Raw genomic sequence first — 20468 nt, 5'->3', positions numbered from 1 at the left:
AAAAACACTTTTTTGCTGCTTTGAACTCCCGTGGATCTCAGCGAGACGAAAGCGTGTAGAAATTTTGTTTCATCTGGATTCGAAGGGTTAAAGTAGTGAACTGAACAAGATTCCTAGAGAGGAAGGGAAAGAGGGAAGGGGTGGGTCCTCCAGAGCAGAAGCACTTCCCTACCTCCTGGCTTCTCCCTCCTGGAGGGGGAAATGGTATTAATCTCTCCAGAGTGCTGCATGGATGAGTCTTCTTCTCCCACCCCTATTTTGTGCGTTTGGGTAACGGGAGGGTCCCAGGGCTGCAGGGGAGAGGATACATGGGGGGTGTCTGTGCATCTGATCCATTTGGGATCCACCACAGCACCCAAATTGGGGGATGGAGATGCTCTCTTGCTCTCTTCCACTGCAAAGCCAGGAGGCCCCCCGAGAGAGAGAGAGAGAGAGAGAGAGAGAGAGAGAAAGTAGGCCTCCGATGCTGAGTTTATTTCAGTGTCCTCAATTGCACTTGTAATTCTAAGTGAATGCCCCACCCCCCAAGAATCAGGCAGTGGTGTTATAACACTCATTGACACGTGTCCCCATTCAGACATGCAACTTCCCCCCCCTCCCCCAGACTTGGAATGGGATCTTTTGAGACTGAACAGAAAGCACTGCTGAGAACTGAGTCAAAGATCTTAATGAAAGGAATCAAATGCAGGACAGACCTGGGCTCTTCCTGGAAGGGCAGGATATAAATTTAATAAATAAATAACAAATGTCAGGAAGAGGTTTTCCTGAGAATCCGATGCTAAAACAAAGGGAAAAAAACATTCCCTTTCACATGGGTTTCCGTGCACACTCCTTCCTGAATCAGCCATCAGCTCCTTGATCGGCTCATCTCAGGCTTGGCTGCAGACAGGGGCCTTCTTCGTCTTACACATGTGGGATTGTCACACACATCCCCAGCATCTGCTCAACCCTGTACACTCCACATGCACACACAGCACATTGGCTAGTGATCAAATACTGGGAAAACTTAAGGAACTCCCTCACACCATTTCAGATACACCAAATCTTACATTTTATATCTAGATCAGAAATAAAAACACAGGCCACAAGAGCAGTAACAAGCTTTGAGACTTTATCGTTACACAATTCATTCAATGACAAAATCCTACTTACTACTATACACAATATTGTATTCAGGAATATGACGGGTTCTAAGGAAGGACTAAAGGCATTATGGGAACAGGATTTAGATCAGACCCATAGATCAGACTAAATGGGCAAGTACATGAGGAAGAATACCTTTCCACTCAACCTCAGAACATCTGAGGGAAAACACTTAAAAAATTAAACAAAGATGGTACCTAACTCTCCACATCCTAAGCAAAACCCATGAAATCTGTATATCCATCATGCTGGACAGGATGTGGGGAGCTAGGTACATTTTTCCACATATGGTAGTGCTGTCCTTTTATTCAAACTTTTTGGAAATGTATTTTCCACGAAATGGGTTGAATTGCTTCTCAGACTTTAACACTAGACCCACAAATGCCACTGCTTTCCATCTTTGATGATCCTGGGAAAAACATAATACATAAGGATCTCCTGAGATTTTTGTGGATAGCTGCTCATCTAACCATCACAAAATACTGGAAAACACTGGACACTAATATGATGGACTACTGGTACCAACAAATCATTTATAGCCCTAATGGAGAAACTATCAAAACAAATATGGGCCCTTCGAAACCCACACTTTAAAGCCATGTTTTATGCAACCAGGTTTTGCTTTAGTAAATATCTAGCCTGCAAGGAACATGACTGGGAAACCCTGAACACACATGGTCTTTTGTGGACCGATGTGCCTGGGTTAAACTTTTTTGAAATGACACGAGAGCTGGAAAATAAAATGAAACTGATTGTTGTTAACAAGAGTGTAATTGGATGATGGCGAGCCAATGTAAGCAGTACAATCATATTTGCCTTTGCATCTCACTTCCTATCGTAATTAAGTTTATCACTGCTGATGTTCATATTTTATGTTTTTGAAAATAAACAGATTTAAAAGAAAAAATGAAAAGAAAAGGGCTGAGCTTGTGTGTGTGTTTAAGGTTTGGGCTTGGTATTTTCCCCTTCACTGCAGTTATCACAAATGGGTGGGCAGAAGGCGAACCCTCCTTTACACTTGTATGGCTTTCTGCAGATATTCTTGGTTTGTTATTTAATAAATTTATATCCAAACTTTTGAGGAGGGAGAACATGTACTTTTTTCTTTCTAAGCCAGCCCATGAGAAGATCTGGGGACCACTTCTGAACCAAATGAGACTCTTTTCAGTTTAGTTAGATGCCAAGTATTTGCACAATTGCAGTCCTTAAGTGCCCACAGTAACTTGCAAGAGAGCAAACTTACTGGCCATGCCTCAATGACCTCTCAGCAGCCCTGACATGTCCAGTGCCTGCCAGCTGCCGTTGTATTTATGGTTTCTCCGCTGTATGAATTCTTTGATGGGAAGCGAGACTTTTCTTGCAGCTCAAGCCCTTTCCACATTCCAAGCACTGATAAGGTTTCTCCCCTGTATGAATTCTTTGATGGGAGATGAGGTTGGAGCTCTGAGTGAAGCTCTTTCCACATTCTAAGCATTGATATGGTCTCTCCCCACTGTGAGTTCTTTGATGGGCAGTGAGGTGGTCCTTACGGGAGAAGTTCTTTCCACATTCCAGGCACTGATACGGTTTTCCTCTGCTGTGAGTTCTTTGATGGGCAGTGAAACTTGACTTGATGGTGAAGCTCTTTCCACACTCTAAGCACTCATATGCATTCTCCCCACTGTGAGTTCTTTGATGACCTGTGAGTCTGTCCTTGTGGGAGAAGCTCTTTCCACATTCCAAGCAATGATATGCTTTCTCCCTGTTGTGAGCTCTTTGATGACCTGTGAGGCTGTCCTTGCAGAAGAAGCTCTTTCCACATTCCAAGCATTGATATGGTTTCTCCCCGGTGTGTATTCTTCCATGGGAAGTGAGACTTCTCTTGGAGGTGAAGCTTTTTCCACATTCCAAGCATTTATATAGTTTCTCCCCTGTATGAATTCTTTGATGGGAAGTGAGGTGGGAGCTGTGTCTGAAGCTCTTTCCACATTCCAAGCATTGATATGGTTTCTCCCCGCTGTGAATTCTTTCATGGGAAGTGAGATGGTCGCTCCGACTAAAGCTCTTTCCACATGCCAAGCACTGATATGGTTTCTTCCCACTATGAATTCTTTGATGGGAAATGACATTGGAGCTTTGACTGAATCTCTTTCCACATTCCAAGCATTGATATGGTTTCTCCCCTGAATGAATTCTTTGATGGGCAGTGAGAGTTGCCTTAAAGATGAAGCTTTTTCCGCATTTGAAACACTGATATGGTTTCTTCCCACTGTGAATTCTCCCATGGGAAACGAGATTGGCGCTCTGTCTGAAGCTCTTTCCACAGTACAAGCACTGATATGGTTTCTCTCCTGTGTGAATTCTCTGATGGGAAGTTAGAATTTCCTTCCGCCTGAAGCTCTTTCCACATTCCAGGCATTGATAAGGTTTTTCCCCTGTATGAATTCTTTTGTGGGAAGAGAGGCTTTTCCTCCAGGTGAAGCTGTTTCCGCATTCAAAACATTGATATGGTTTCTTCCCACTGTGAATTCTCCTATGGGAAGTGAGAGTGAAGCACCGACTGAAGCTCTTTCCACATTCCAAGCATTGATATTTCTCCCCACTGTGAATTCTTTGACAGGAGCTCTGACTGAACTCGAAATGTTTATATGTCTTTTCCATTGTGTGGATTTTGCCATGGTCCCCCTTACTCTTCGTTTGCAATTTGTCAGGTTCTGCAATGAAGAGTGAAATGGATTAGAGCCTCAGGAGGAAATGGGGCCCCAAATTATTGATTAATGCCAATTAACATTTGTGACAATGGAGACCTGGGTTCAGCTTCCAGTTCAGGGATGAAGCTCCTTGGGCAGTCTTGTGCCAATTGCTCTCAGCATAGCATATTTCACAAGACGTTGTGTAGGCAAATGTTGTGCAGAGGGTCCCACAGCCCATTTCTGACTTCCCAGCTGAAGCACCGCAGAAAGCCTCTGGCGTGGGAGCCTAATTGGGCCTTGCAGGGGCCTAATTTGACTTGTGTGGTTGCTCCCCCTCCCAAGTTTGTCATATCCAGTGTGGGCAGGTACAAATGAGCTGCAAATTGGCACTGACTGCCACCCTTCAAGGGAGTAAGCGAGCCGCTGTCAGATTGTCGTCTGATGTCATAATGACATTTTCTCTTCGCCCAGGCATTTTAGCACGTGTTTTTAAATTGCTTTTTAAAAATGTGCTTTTTAAATTTGTATATTTCTTTTTTAACGTTTTTAATTGCTGTAAACCGCCCAGAGAACTTCGGCTATGGGGCGGTATATAAATGCAATAAATAATAATAATAATGATGATGATGATGATGATGATGTCAGCAGATTGACAGGTGGTCATCCCTGCCCAGCTATCTTAGTTAGCTCACTGGGGCGGGGGAAGGAAAGATCCAACCCACTAGCTGAATCCATTTCCCACTCTTGAGCAAAAGGATCTTGGAGGGAGGCACTGGATGAGCTGGGCATGAGACTTTGGAGAGATGCCGCCTGTCACAACAGAAAAAAATGGGCAAAATTCGCCAATAGTTATGACAGGGCTCTTCCATAATGCTGCTGATGGCTCTGGTCTGTATTTAGGACACGGCTCTGAATTCATCTTAGTATATGGGGCAAAGTTATAGTGATAAATGCCAAATAATAAAACCAAGAGAAGCCAAATATCAAAACATAAATAACGTCACTAGTTACCTCCTTGAACAGAGTCTTGGATTTGACAGCATGTGCAGGGTTCCTGAAAGAGAGGGTCTTCTGACTCCTAACCACATGTTTCAGTAATGCCAAAACCCTCACATATTTAGGAGAACCTGAGAGCAGTAAACACCCACTTATTTTTGGAGATGGACGATTGTTTGCCCCAGTCATGAAATACGCTCCATCTCTGATGTCAGTGGTCCCTTTGGCTAACCAGAAAATGACAGAGGCTACTTCCGCTTCCTTAACAACTCTGAAACTTATGTTTCAAAAGGCCTGGGCAGTTCAGACCAGTCAGACCATTGCTTAGAAGGGCATAACTGGAGAAAGTGTACTGAGAGAAAATACGGCAGATAGCTGTCCATTCAATCTTACCTGAGGGGAGTTTACAATCCCAGATGATTTAGGTGGCACTGTTGAGCCATATCAGAATATTGGGGTTGATCACATGCATAAATAATTGAATGCCAAAGGAGATATTATGGTCCAACAGGGTGCCTTACCGAGAGAGGCCATGATCCAACAATTCTCCTCCGTTACTTCCTTATGCAGAGCTCTCTGGTCAGGATCCAGCAGGGCCCACTCCTCCTCCGTGAAATGCACAGCCACATCCTCAAAGAACACTGGGCCCTAAAGGAAAAAGGAAACATTTCCTCCTCAAAGATAGCATAAAGATGATCTGCTCCTGATTTTATTTATTTATTAAATTTATATCTCACCCTTCCTCTCAGAAGGAATCTTTACTAGATATTTGCTTTACCAGACATTCCTATTTAAAGGAATTGTTTCATTGTGTGTTTAAATGTTTTAATCTTTGTGTAGCTGGTTCTTTTAATTTGTAAATGGCTTAGAAACTTATTTTGGCATTAAATGATATTTAACTAAAATACTAACAACAACTACAGCCACAATGCTCATTCAGGTGAGGTGGCTGGTCATTATTCTCAGGATTTAGACCTTCTTGAATGTCCTTTGTTAAGGACAGATTTGACAGAGGCAAAGCGGAGTAGAGAAATTCGCTCAGGCTCAGGGCAGTGAGGAGGGAACAGAGGCGCCCTAGCTGTCCCCAGCCTTCTCCCCCCACTGATCCTTCCCCCTACCTGATCCAATCCCACAGCAGCTGCTTCCCCTCCGCCACAGAGAAAGGATGGCTGAGGAAGTCTTGCCGGCATCACTCCATCTCCTGTGCGAGACAAAGATAAGTGAGAAGCCAGCAGCACGTGCTGGTCTCAAAGGTTAAGGGGTGTTAAGTCTAACAGGGCCTTAGAAAAAGTCTTATTTGTTGACTGTGCCCTTTTTATACTTCAGTCATGGGGAAATACCTGCCCCCCATCTTGGGCTCATGGCCCCATATCAAAGCACTGGTTCTCATATACACAGTAGTGGAGTGTTCTGTAAAAGAGATGTCTGCAGCAGTGGAAAAGGCTGGAGAGAAATGCCTGGCCACACATGAAGAAAGGACTCCACTGATTTATTTCAAAATCGATAGAGAAAAACAAAATTGTGATACATCCCATTGCAGTAATACCTCAGTTACCAAATCCTCCAGGAAAGAAGCTCCTCTTAACAAAGTCTGTTTGGGGTGTTTGGGTGGGTGGGAACACACTCAGACATAGTCAGAATGCGGCTCCTTGTCTACTTGTCTACAGGCAGCTCTCTCACGTGTGGCTGGAATGGCGCTCCTTGCCAGGTGGCGCAGACACCTCCACAGTAAACAGTGCTTCGGGTGCCCTGGAAGCACTGTTTACTGCAGACACGTTTGCTCGAGTGTAGGGGAGGGTGGCAGAGAGACAGACAGAGAAGCCAAGCACAGGGTGGGGGTACTGGCTGTCCCTTGCCTACTGGCTCGGGTGTATGGAGAGAACTGTGCTCAAAGCTTTAGACTGCCATAGCAAGATGCTGCATGATAAAAGAAAAAAGGCAAGGCAGGCATCCCTGGATGCATTTTGGAAGAAGCCTTCAAGCGGTCTGTATGCAAGGCTTAGCTAGCCTGGTTGTTTCATTGCAGACAGGTGTATTGTTAATTTTTAATAAAACATTTGCTGAAATATGTTGAACTGCTCTTCTTTTTTGTGGTGTAGGAACCTACCCCTATTCTTTCCATGTTATTTCTAACTCTGGTACCAAAGTTTCTGTTAAAGGTAACGTCCAGCAATACTTGTACTTTTTTAACTGAGGTATTACTGTAATCCTTACCCAGTGGCCTCTGTCTGATGTCCGGTGGAGTCCTCTCTGCCTCAAGGAAATCAGTGGCCATTTCTGCAAACAGGTCCTTTCCCTGAAACAGCAGCAAGTATTGAAGATGTTGAATTGGGAAAAGGATTGGAAAAGGAACGGCAAAAACATACAGTGTCTTGGATAGTCTGGGTAATTTTGAGATACCCTGTGTCACATTCTGAGCACCTTGGAACTACAGGGATGAAACCCTCTCACCTGCTGCTCGGCCTGCTTCTTGTCCTCTTCCTGGCTCAGAAAGAAACCTTCGGCCAGGGCCACCGCCTGGGAACAGGTCTCCGCTCCACATTCCCTCACCCAGTTCTCCATCTCTGCTGGAAGGACAGCCAGGAACCGCTCCAGGATCACCAGGTCCAGGATCTGAGACTTTGTGTGTCGGTCTGGCTTTAACCACTCATGGCACAGATGGTGGAGTTGGCTGCAAACCTCTCGGGGCCCCTCGGCCTCCTGATAGCAGAACTGCCTGAACTGTTGCCGCTGCACATCTGAGCTGAGGGTGTCCTCCTCACCCAGGACCTTCTGCATGGTTCTTCCCCACAATCCCTCACTGCTCCCAGCCTGGGTAATATGGCAGCCTCTTCCTGTTTCAGGGCCGGATGAGTCTTCCCCATCCATCTTGCATCCGAACTCTATGGAAACCTCTAACAGGGCTGGAGCAACTCCTTCATCTTCTGCCAGTTTCTGTTTCAAGGCGAAGACTATCTTAATTAGAAGTGCTATCAAGTCCTGCAAAGCCAAGAGATCATTGTGTTACAGAATAGTAAGAGTGTCAGAACAGGAAAAATGTGGATGGATTTGGCCTTCAGTGGTGCTGATGGTCAGAAAGTGCAGCATCTGGGACTTCTGGGAAGGGTGATTCGCCTGTGCTGCCTCTGAGACAAGCTCTTGTCTTAGATGAAGTTTTTTCAGCTTTAATCAGTCAGAATGTTTTTTTTTTGACGGGTTAAGATTTTCTCCCGGTCAGGGAGAAATGTAAGATTAACCACAAAGCCTGTTTTTGTTGGGAGGACTGGATTTCATTAATTTATGAGAGAAAGTGAAGCCAGCAAATGCCGGACGGACTTCCATCAAAGCTCTTGCTGATTAAGCGACACGTTTATCTTTTCTTCAAAGAAAAACGAACTAACAGGCAAGCATCCTTCTTTCCATTTTTTTTTACTTGGTTTAAATTGTTGCACCAAAAAGAGATTTGTCAATGAATCAGCTATAAAGAACTGGGTGAGTTAAAAAATTTCTCTTTCACTCACGAAACTAAGGAGGAAAGAAATCGAAAAAAGCTTATCTTTGTTTTTATTGCAAAAAGCGGGCCTGGAAGTGCATTCTAAAGATATTAACGGAAGAGGGATTTTTATTTCGAGGAGGGGAAAAAAATAAACAAATTTGATTTATGAACTTTGGAGTATCATGTCTGGAACTATTTTTTTTTTTTTTGGTCTATTTCATTTTGACGAATCTGCTTACTCACGACGCCACTAACTGTTTGAAGCTGGGAACTAAACTTGTTTTGTTTTCCTGAATATATAAGAGATAAGACAGGCTGTATTGATGTCTGCAAGCCTGAAACATTAACCCAATTGTGGCTGAAATAATTTTTTGTTTTTGTGGTTTTAAGAATGACAACCAGGAAAGTGACTGAGACCATGGAAGAAATTATGTTTCAGAAAATAATGAGTGAGATTGAGATAATGAAACAAACCCTGAGACAGGGCAGACAGGAGATGAAAATTGAATTTAGCAAAATGATGCAGGAGTTTAAAAAAATAGGGGATTCTGTGAAAGAGGATTTTGATGGGATTAGAGATGAGAAAAGAAAAATTAAAGGGAAGATACAAGCCATGGAGACTGGAACAAATGAGGAATTGGAAAAAGATCTGGAGTTTACGGATGTTAGAAATAAAGTTTACTGTTTGGAATTCAACGTTGTCTCTGAAGAAACTAATGAAGATATTAGTGATAAAGTTATCAACGTCTTGGATAATTTTCTTGACTGGAATGATGTGATGGAGCTTGACATAGAAAAAATCTATGGAATTAATTACAAATATGTGACAATGGAAAAACTTTTAAGAGATGAGCCAGTGCATTTTGTAAAAAAGAAGAGCAGAGAAGTGACTTTACAACAATATTTCAGCAACATATTTAGAATTGATGGCAAGGACATATTTGTGAAGGGGGAAATTCCCATCAGACTCTTGTTATATGACTATGGCTATGACAGCAAGATCATCATGAGATACTGATAATGGATGAGTGGATACTGAAACCACTGGATTTAACAGGACTATTGAAGATGGAAGATGGAATTAATATTGATAATGGAAGAATGGTTATGGAAATTATTGGACCTAATAGATTCGACAAGATGGATTAATCGATATGTTTATTCGGATTATGGCTATGACAACAAGATTATTATGGGATACTGATAATGGAAGAATGGCTACTGAAATTACTGGATTTAACAGGATTATTTAAGATGGAAGATGGAATTAATATAGATAATGGAGGAATGGCTATTGAAATTACTGGACCTAACAGATTTGAATCAAGATGGATTAAGCGACATGTTTATTTGGAGAAAAATTGAAAGATATATCTCTCAAGGAATTGAAATCTTTTGGACTTTTTGTGGAAAGAATAAAGTAATGTTTATGAGATTTGATGATTAATTAAGATAACTACTGGAGGAAAGTGATTTTGTAATATAATTTTAGAGACAGGATTGTTATATATTGTAGACCTATGGTTGATCTGCGACAAATCAGAAGTCAACATTTTATTTTTTTTTGTATAATTGTTTTTGTTTTGTGTTGTTTTTTGTTTTTGAAAATTTGAATAAAAATTAATAATAAAAAAAAGAAAGTGCAGCATCTGTACTTGCTGTCTCTTACCATTCTTTCCCCACCCTGTGCCATCCCTCTCTTGGCCTACCCTGAACAAGGTCCCAGCAGAGCTTGGAAAAGTTACTTTTTTGAACTACAACTCCCATCAGCCCAATCCAGTGGCCATGGTGGCTGGGGCTGATGGGAGCTGTAGTTCAAAAAAAGTAACTTTTCCAAGCTCTGGCCCAGGTTCAATCCAAAGGATCTCCAAGTAGGAAGGGATGTCTCCTGTCTGAAGCCCTGAGGAGTTGCTGCCAGTGATGGTTGACAATAGTGAGATGGATGGCCCAATGGTCTGACTTGGTATAAGGCAGCTTCCTGTCTTTCTAGGTTCCTCTGTGATCCCAATCCGTTGCTGCCGTCTTCTCCTGCAGGGTCACTTTCACTAAATTGCACTGATTGGGTTAGATACAGGTTGTCACTCAGCTGAAGAAATCTTAGTTGGTTTATTCTCTGCCTTGTACACAGTTCATTTATTTAGATCTATCTGAGTATTTACTGAACAATAAAATTTCTTCCCTGCATCTTGAGATCTGGTATACTGCTTTTGTATATGGAAGCTTTACTCCTCTTAGAACTACTCACCTTGCTTTCATGCCGACCATTTCGCATATCCCTGCCCCAAAAGTGTGGCCAAAAGGCTTTTTTGCCTCCTCCCCTTATGCCCTGGCTGGTGTGAGCAATGGGGCTGTAGATTCAGTGGGGTTTACAACCGTTCCATTGCGCCCCTTCATGGTTTGGATTGCTGTTAGTTGGTACTGTTCTAATGGGCTTCTTTACTTATACATTTTATAATGTTTATTTTTTAGGTTTTGTATTTTTTGTTATTTTTCATTATGAGTATATTTTTATTTTTGAAATGGATTTTAAACTTGTAAACCGCTTAGAAGTGGTATATCATCATCATCATCATCATCCAGTATTGCTTTAATTTCCATTGAATATAATAGGCTTGTTTACTTTCCCTCTGGGTCTCTCCTGCATTTCATTCTTTTGATTAAGATCTTAGATATCGAGTTCTCAGCAGTGCTGTCTATTCGGTCTGAAAATATTCCTTCCAAGTCTCGGGGTGGGGTTGGGGGGTTGCATGTCTGAATGGGGACAAGCTTGTCAGTCAGACTGATAACACCACAGCCTGACTCATAGGGGATGGAGCATTAATTCTAATTGAACTACAACTGAGGATTCATTTCCACTGAGACCAACTCAGCACTACAGATGTAGTTTATATCCGTGTCCCCCCCAAAAAAAAAATGTCAAGGGGGCCTCCTGGCTTTGCAGAGAGGAAGACTGAGAGAGGGCACATCTCCATTCCCCAATTTGGGTGTTGTTGTGGATCCCAAATGGATCTGATGCGCAGCGCGTGCATCCTCCCCCCTGCAGCCCTGGGACCCCCCCCCATGCACAAACCAAGAGGTGTCTTGGGGGGGCTGACTCACCTATGCAGCCCTTGGGAGAAGTGTAAGCCATTTCCTCCTCCATGAGGGAGGCGCTTCCGCTCTGGAGGACCCCACCCCATCCTGCCTCCCTCTTTCCCTTCCTCTCTAGGAATCTAGTTCAGTTCACTTTAACCCTTCGAATCGAGAGGAATGAAATAAAGCGTTGTGTGCATGCTTTCGTTCCATTGAGATCCATGGGAGTTAAAAGCAGCGTAGAGTCCCATTATGGCAGAAGCTTTCGTGGGCTGCAGTCCCCTTCCTCAGACGCACGACATGTTCGTTGCAAGGTCTGCTGCATCCACGTGGTTTGGGGCAGAGGGATGGTAAACGGTGAGGTGAGAAGGAAATGACAGGCAGAAAAGTGCACATGGCCACAGTGATGTTCTTAGCAGGGGCCACTCACAAAGAAAGACTTGTTGGTAACACAGAGTTCCTGGCATTGGTAAGTCCAGATTAACTTCTTCCATTATGTCACTGGGTCTAAAACATGACTAACTTCCTCTGGAACTAACCCATCCTCTTTAATATAAATAAATAAATAAATACAAACCATGGCTTGTGCTGCAAAATGAACAGTGACAAAGCAGTTAAAAGCAGCAAAGAGGCTGGTTATGGCAGAAGATTTCGGGGGCTGCACTCCCTCAGATGCATGACATGGTAGTTGGGAGATGGTTTGGGGCAGAGGGATGGTAAATGGTGAGATCAGAAGGAAATGGAATACAGAAAACTACACATGGTGGTAATTATTTTATTATGAGGGGCTAGTCACATTTTTTTAAAAAAAACACACAGATCCTGGCATTGGTAAATTTTATTTATTTATTTATTTATTATTTGATATATATCCCGCCCTTCCTCCCAGCAGGAGCCCAGGGCAGCTCAAGATTAATTTGGTAAATCAAGATTGATTTCAGTGGGACTAAAACATGACTAAAACTTCCTCTGGATCTAACTTATAGTCTTATTAAGAGAGAGAGAGAGAGAGAGACCATCTGCAAAGTGAACAGTTAACAATGATACATTTTTGCAAGGTGAGCAAGCATTTGAAAACAAGGCCAGAATAATTATACACTCCAGCACTGGAAGGCACAAACCTGAGAACAACCTCATGAAATAAAAACAAAATATTTTAATAGTTCATGAAGTGATGGGAGTTTGCTTCAAAGAGAGCAGCTCCTTTGCTGCTGTTTGGGGCTTCTAAAGATTCCTAGCACTGTGGTTTCCAAGCACCCCATCAATGGGCCCTCCTTGAATCTGACCAGTGGTCCCTCCTGTTTTGTGCATTTGGTGAAGAGGAATCCTAGGGCCACTGGGAGAGGAAGCCTGTTCAGTTGATCCACCGTAACATGGATTAAAACTTTCCATCTGCTTGAGAGCGAGGAGCCACGACAGGACTAAAACCTCCCTATTCAGAAGCAGTATAAGAACATAAGAACATAAGAACATAAGAAGAGCCTGCTGGATCAGGCCAGTGGCCCATCTAGTCCAGCATCCTGTTCTCACAGAGGCCAACCAGGTGCCTGGGGGAAGCCCGCAAGCAGGACCCGAGTGCAAGAACACTCTCCCCTCCTGAGGCTTCCGGCAACTGGTTTTCAGAAGCATGCTGCCTCTGACTAGGGTGGCAGAGCACAGCCATCACGGCTAGTAGCCATTGATAGCCCTGTCCTCCATGAATTTGTCTAATCTTCTTTTAAAGCCGTCCAAGCTGGTGGCCATTACTGCATCTTGTGGGAGCAAATTCCATAGTTTAACTATGCGCTGAGTAAAGAAGTACTTCCTTTTGTCTGTCCTGAATCTTCCAACATTCAGCTTCTTTGAATGTCCACGAGTTCTAGTATTATGAGAGAGGGAGAAGAACTTTTCTCTATCCACTTTCTCAATGCCATGCATAATTTTATACACTTCTATCATGTCTCCTCTGACCCGCCTTTTCTCTAAACTAAAAAGCCCCAAATGCTGCAACCTTTCCTCATAAGGGAGTCGCTCCATCCCCTTGATCATTCTGGTTGCCCTCTTCTGAACCTTTTCCAACTCTATAATATCCTTTTTGAGATGAGGCGACCAGAACTGTACACAGTATTCCAAATGCGGCCGCACCATAGATTTATACAACGGCATTATGATATCGGCTGTTTTATTTTCAATACCTTTCCTAATGATCGCTAGCATGGAATTTGCCTTTTTCACAGCTGCCGCACACTGGGTCGACATTTTCATCGTGCTGTCCACTACAACCCCGAGGTCTCTCTCCTGGTCGGTCACCGCCAGTTCAGACCCCATGAGCGTATATGTGAAATTCAGATTTTTTGCTCCAATATGCATAATTTTACACTTGTTTATATTGAATTGCATTTGCCATTTTTCCGCCCATTCACTCAGTTTGGAGAGATCTTTTTGGAGCTCTTCTCAATCCCTTTTTGTTTTAACAACCCTGAACAATTTAGTGTCGTCAGCAAACTTGGCCACTTCACTGCTCACTCCTAATTCTAGGTCATTAATGAACAAGTTGAAAAGTACAGGTCCCAATACCGATCCTTGAGGGACTCCACTTTCTACAGCCCTCCATTGGGAGAACTGTCCGTTTGTTCCTACTGTCTGCTTTCTGCTTCTTAACCAATTCCTTATCCACAAGAGGACCTCTCCTCTTATTCCATGACTGCTAAGCTTCCTCAGAAATCTTTGGTGAGGTACCTTGTCAAACGCTTTTTGAAAGTCTAAGTACACTATGTCCACTGGATCACCTCTATCTATATGCTTGTTGACAATCTCAAAGAATTCTAATAGGTTACTGAGACAGGACTTTCCCTTACAGAAGCCATGCTGGCTCTGCTTCAGCAAGGCTTGTTCTTCTATGTGCTTAGTTAATCTAGCTTTAATAATACTTTCTACCAGTTTTCCAGGGACAGAAGTTAAGCTAACTGGCCTGTAATTTCCGGGATCCCCTCTGGATCCCTTTTTGAAGATTGGCGTTACATTTGCCACTTTCCAGTCCTCAGGCACGGAGGAGGACCCGAGGGACAAGTTACATATTTTAGTTAGCAGATCAGCAATTTCACCTTTGAGTTCTTTGAGAACTCTCGGGTGGATGCCATCAGGGCCCGGTGATTTGTCAGTTTTTATATTGTCCATTAAGCCTAGAACTTCCTCTCTCATTACCACTATTTGTCTCAGTTCCTCAGAATCCCTTCCTGCAAATGTTAGTTCAGGTTCAGGGATCTGCCCTATATCTTCCACTGTGAAGACAGATGCAAAGAATTCATTTAGCTTCTCTGCAATCTCCTTATCATTCTTTAGTACACCTTTGACTCCCTTATCATCCAAGGGTCCAATCGCCTCCCTAGATGGTCTCCTGCTTTGAATGTATTTATAGAATTTTTTGTTGTTGGTTTTTATGTTCTTAGCAATGTGCTCCTCAAATTCTTTTTTAGCATCCCTTATTGTCTTCTTGCATTTCTTTTGCCAGAGTTTGTGTTCTTTTTTATTTTCTTCATTCGGACAAGACTTCCATTTTCTGAAGGAAGATTTTTTGCCTCTAAGAGCTTCCTTGACTTTGCTCGTTAACCATGCTGGCATCTTCTTGGCCCTGGCGGTACCTTTTCTGATCTGCGGTATGCAGTTGAGCTTCTAATATAGTGTTTTTAAACAACTTCCAAGCATTTTCGAGTGATGTGACCCTCTGGACTTTGTTTTTCAGCTTTCTTTTTACCAATCCCCTCATTTTTGTGAAGTTTCCTCTTTTGAAGTCAAATGTGACCGTGTTGGATTTTCTTGGCAATTGGCCATTTACATGTATGTTTAATTTAATAGCACTGTGGTCACTGCTCCCAATCGGTTCAACAACACTTACATCTCGCACCAGGTCCTGGTCCCCACTGAGGATTAAATCCAGGGTTGCCGTCCCTCTGGTCGGTTCCATGACCAACTGGTCTAGGGAATAGTCATTTAGAATATCTAGAAACTTTGCTTCTTTGTCATGACTGGAACGCATATGCAGCCAGTCTATGTCCGGGTAGTTGAAGTCACCCATTACTACCACATTTCCTAGTTTGGATGCTTCCTCAATTTCATATCTCATCTCAAGGTCTCCCTGAGCATTTTGATCAGGGGGACGATAGATCGTTCCCAGTATTAAGTCCCTCCTGGGGCATGGTATCACCACCCACAACGATTCTGTGGAGGAGTCTGCCTCTTTTGGGGTTTCCAGCTTGCTGGATTCAATGCCCTCTTTCATGTATAGAGCGACTCCGCCACCAATACGTCCTTCCCTGTCCTTCCGATATAGTTTATATCCAGGGATAACCATATCCCACTGGTTTTCTCCATTCCACCAGGTCTCCGTTATGCTCACTATATCAATGCTCTCCTCTAAGACCAAGCACTCCAGTTCTCCCATCTTGGTTCGGAGGCTCCTAGCATTAGCGTACAGGCACTTGTAAGCAGTGTCTCTCTTCAAGTGTCTTTGGCACTTGTGGTTTGGCCTGTGGTAATTTTGCTCTTCTGAATTTATATCCTGTGCCCCTGCTCTCACAATGCCTACTTCTAGGCCTACCCCTTTTAAAATTTCATCATTTCTTTGGTTTTTATCCCAGGGGGGAGGTTTATTCCGAACTGGACCTTTCTCAGCTCCTGTCGGGTTTCCCCCCTCAGTCAGTTTAAAAGCTGCTCTGCTACCTTTTTAATTTTAAGTGCCAGCAGTCTGGTTCCATTCTGGTTCAAGTGGAGCCCGTCCCTTTTGTACAGGCCCGGCTTGTCCCAAAATGTTCCCCAGTGCCTAACAAATCTAAACCCTTCCACCTGACACCATCGTCTCATCCACGCATTGAGACTGCAAAGCTGGGCCTGTCTGGCTGGTCCTGCGCATGGAACCGGTAGCATTTCAGAGAAAGCCACCTTGGAGGTCCTGGCTTTCAGCATCCTACCTAGCAACCTAAATTTTGCTTCCAGGACCTCACGGCTGCATTTCCCCATGTCGTTGGTGCCAACGTGCACCACGACCACTGACTCCTCCCCAGCACTGTCTACCAAACTATCTAAACGACGGGCGATATCCGCAACCTTCGCACAAGGCAGGCAAAACACCTTGCGGTCTACACGCCCATCACACACCCCACTGTCTATGTTCCTAATGATCGAATCACCCACTACAAGGATCCCTCCACCCCCTGGAGATATATCCTCGGCACGAGAGGATAGCTGCTCATCCCCCAAGGAATGGGTCCCTTCTAAGGGATCGTTTCCCTCTTCCTCAGCTGGATGCTCTCCTTCCCTAAGACCATCGTTCTCCATGATAGCAGGAGAGCTATCATCGTTGGAGTGGGACACAGCTATAACGTCCCTGAAGGCCTCCTCCACACACCTCTCTGCCTCTCTCAGCTTTTCCAGGTCTGCCACCTTGGCCTCAAGGAAATGAAGTCGTTCCCGGAGAGCCAGGAGCTCATTGCACCGAGAGCACACCCACGACTGCTGTCCAACAGGCAGATAGTCGTACATGCTGCAGGCTGTGCAAAACACTGGAAAGCCCCCACACGCCTGCTGGCTTCTTACCTGCATAGTTTTGTTTGAGGTTTATTATGTCAATAGGTTGGAGACTGTCGTTTAGTTGAGGTCAGGGAACAGAAGGGCAGAGTGGGGGTCCCTGGTCTCCTCGCCCTGCTGCCGAACTCGCTCTGCTGCTTAACTCGCCTTGACGCTTCATCAGCTGGGGCTCCCTCTAGCTCGTGGAGCAAGGTCTCAGATGCAGAGATTTTGTTTTACAGTAAATAATTACGAATAAAACTCAATAAAGGAACTCTGAACAAGCCAGAGAATGAACGAACAAAGTGACAGCCTTTATTTAACCCAGCGTCAATGCAGTTCAGTGTGAGTGAGGCTAGAGGAGTAGATGGCAGCAACTACTCATCAGAGACGCACCTCACTTCTCATCAGAGAATTCACATAGGGAAAAATCCATAATAGAGGGACACAGAAGGATAGGCCCCTGCCTTGTACCAAGTCAGGCCATTGGTCCATTTAAAGTCAGTATTGTCAACAATGATGGGCAGCGGATCCCCAGGGTTTCAAGCAGGAGACACTCCCAGCCCTACTTGGAGATGCTTGGGATGTCTTCATTTATTTATTTAATTATTTGATTTATATCCTGCCCTTTCTCCCAGCAGGAGCCCACTTTCAAGGCAGAAAGTGACGAACCGGAAACCAAGAGTAAGGGGGACCCCATCAAAATCCACGTGGGGAAAAGCCATATGAATACATAAGAGTGTGGAGACACCTTCAGTCAGAGCTTGTATTCAAGAACTCCCAGTGGGGAGAAACCCTATTGATGCTTGGAATGTAAGATTCAGCTGGAAGAAAAGTCTCACAATCAAGTAATTCATGCCGAGGGGGAAAATACAATTTTGTCATAAAAAAAAAAAATCTGCCTGTAGATGGATGGGAGGGACCTCCTGGCCATAGCAAAAGTTTTGGATTGGGATTGGCTGAGTGGCACAGAGATTGGCCAAAGGATTGTTAGGAATGAACTAAGTGGCAAAACGTGTAACACTGACATTCATGAGAGTTTTTCTCTTGTAATGACCGATTTCTCAGATGTAAGTTACCTGCTTGTTAACATGCAACTACAATTTGAGTATAGTTATATTACTATAGTAAACTGTTTGTCCTCATGTTCTTCAATATATTGTTGTAAGAATGGCTTATCCAGGGTAATTGGAACAGATGTATATTGTAACCAGTATGGAAAAAAAATCTAGCTATAGCTATTGTTAAAGCAAATGTGTAAGCCTTATCCTTTGTTTTTGATAATTTTGGGGGGGATGAATAGTTTGTGGCCCCAATTATATTATGTTCCAGTTTCATACCTTTAAAAATATCCCACATGGAGCAGTCCTGTTGCCACGGCCACATGGGAGGAGTAATGGATAACTGGTTTGTGTGCACCAGAGTCTGACTCTCTCAAAACTCCATTCATAGAGTTTTATCTCCCTTGGAATTAGAGGGTTCGATCAAGTGTTGGCAGAAATGCACTTGTTTCTATGTTTCTTCTCCACCTGCCCCCACCCCCTGCAGATGCCCATTTTTTTGCTGTACACCGCCCAGAGAGCTATGCTAGTGGGGCGGTATAAAAATCTAACAAATAAATAAAAAAAATTGGAGATTGGCAGAAATATCTCCAGGAGTCTGTCGAAGTTCAAATGGGAGGATATGAGCATGTGGCGTCAGGAAAGCTTGTAGCTTTGAGCTTTTCATGGAAATTTTGAAAATATTTTGCTTGAATATTTTGCTCTGAATACCGCTTACCATGAACACCCTGTTCATAGGATCGCCATAAGACGGGATCGACTTGAAGGCAGTCCATTTACATTTCATTCGTTTGTATGAACAGAAGTATGTGTTTTGGACACAGAACAACATTAATTCCACAGGTGTAGACAACATGGCTGTTGTGCCACTGGAGCATCCAGCAAATTGCCTTTTCGCCGACACCGTTACTGTGAGGTATGCTCTCAATGGTGGAGATATTTTGTGACCGGCGACACTGTTCAGGCAGAAGCGAGGACTGTATCTCTCTGATGCTGCATTCAGCTCTCATGGGTGTGCCACTGAATGCAGCTGTCAAGCCACTGAATCCAGACCAATATTGCTGTAATCAATAACCACAATACTATAATGCCACACATTTTGCAACCAGCAAAAAAACAAAGATGAGTAGAAAGATGTGAAAAAACCCAACAACTTTATTTTATAATACCAGCAAAACTTTTTTTCTCATGAAAAAAGGCTTCCGTGCAACAACTGCACATGAGTATAAATGCAGAGAGCTTAACCTGCTGGGAAAAGAATAATTAAAAACCAAAATTAACATCAATTAAATATAAAAATATAAATAACAAAAAATAACATTAACAACATAAAACATAGGGGAGGGAAAACGGGCTTCTCTGCGAAGTTCATGTAAACAGAAATCTTATATAGAATGAAAGGAAAAAATCGAGCACTGCAAATTTTCAACATTTTCAGTCCAAATTCAACCTACTCAGAGTAGAGCCATTGAAGTGAATAGACCTAAGTAACTTTGTTTCATTAATTCCAATGGGTCTACTCTGAGTAGAAGTTAGATAGATACAACCAGATTTTTTAAAAAATGGGTTTTAGTATTTTTTTTTTTTTTTAATTGCACAAGCCACTCTGGATGTGTAAAAATACAGCAGGTTAGGTTCACCTCCAGGAAAAAACAATAATGGGTAACCTAATTTAGCCTCAATATTATTGTACATCAGAAGAGGAGAAAAAAAATTAGTCAGCTCCACATACACATTGTGCATTTTCTAAGGGTCTACAGTACCTCTTGCTTCTTCCTTCCATTGTTCCGTCACACAAATCTAGGGCATTTGCAAAAGATGTCAAACAAAATTTAATTATCCCTCACATTAGTGCGTTGCTAACTTTAGAGTACAGGTATCAAGCACAACAGCTCTTCCAGTGCTGCATTGGGGCAGTCTGGGAAGGAAGGGCCAAGGTTGGTATGAACAACATCTCAAAAGTGTCAAAAACTCTGTTTAGTAACAGACAGTTGCATACACCCACAGCCGTTCTTCTGTATCTGCAACTTATTTTGCTGATATTCTTTTCGCTTTATCTGCAACGTCTGCAAATTGATCTGGAAGCAGACAGGCATCTCCGGGCGCAATTTGCTGTAGTGCCCCTGCAGGAAAAATGAGGTTTACTGGAATATTTTCCGCACATACATATATGCTGCAGTTAGTATTTTTTACACGTAAGAACATAAAAACATCAGAAGAGCCTGCTGGATCAGGGCAGTGGCTCATCTAGTCCAGCATCTTGTTCTCCACAGTGGCCAACCAGATGCCCACGGGAAGCCCACAAGCAGGATCTGAGCGCAAGAGCATCTCTCCCTTCCTGCGGCTTCCGGCAACTGGTTTTCAGAAGCATGCTGCCTCTGATTGTGGAGAGAGAGCACAGCCATTATGGCTAGTAGCCTTATCCTCCAAGAATTTGATAGCCTTATCATCCAGGAATTTGTCTAATCCTCTTTTAAAGGATCCCAGTTTAAAGCCATCTTGTGGAAG

The 20468-nt window shown here is 43.3% G+C and overlaps 1 protein-coding gene across 1 annotated transcript in view; it reads right to left on the bottom strand.

Annotated features, from left to right (window-relative positions):
* Positions 1 to 1094: 1094 nt before the first annotated feature.
* Positions 1095 to 20468, bottom strand: part of LOC133378963 (zinc finger protein 91-like) — a 30317-nt gene continuing 10943 nt past the window's right edge. The window contains exons 7-11 of the mRNA XM_061613575.1: positions 7263 to 7790; positions 7026 to 7107; positions 5930 to 6012; positions 5333 to 5459; positions 1095 to 3836 (exon numbers count right to left, since the gene is read on the bottom strand). Of these exons, the coding sequence (XP_061469559.1) occupies positions 2452 to 3836; positions 5333 to 5459; positions 5930 to 6012; positions 7026 to 7107; positions 7263 to 7790 (2205 nt within the window). The 3' untranslated portion in view covers positions 1095 to 2451. The remainder of the gene's footprint in view (positions 3837 to 5332; positions 5460 to 5929; positions 6013 to 7025; positions 7108 to 7262; positions 7791 to 20468) is intronic.

This window comes from Rhineura floridana, chromosome 3, assembly GCF_030035675.1.
Source record: "Rhineura floridana isolate rRhiFlo1 chromosome 3, rRhiFlo1.hap2, whole genome shotgun sequence".
Classification (NCBI taxonomy): Eukaryota; Metazoa; Chordata; class Lepidosauria; order Squamata; family Rhineuridae; genus Rhineura; species Rhineura floridana.
Note: the sequence above shows the minus strand (reverse complement) of the source record. Positions and strands in the feature narration are given on the sequence as shown.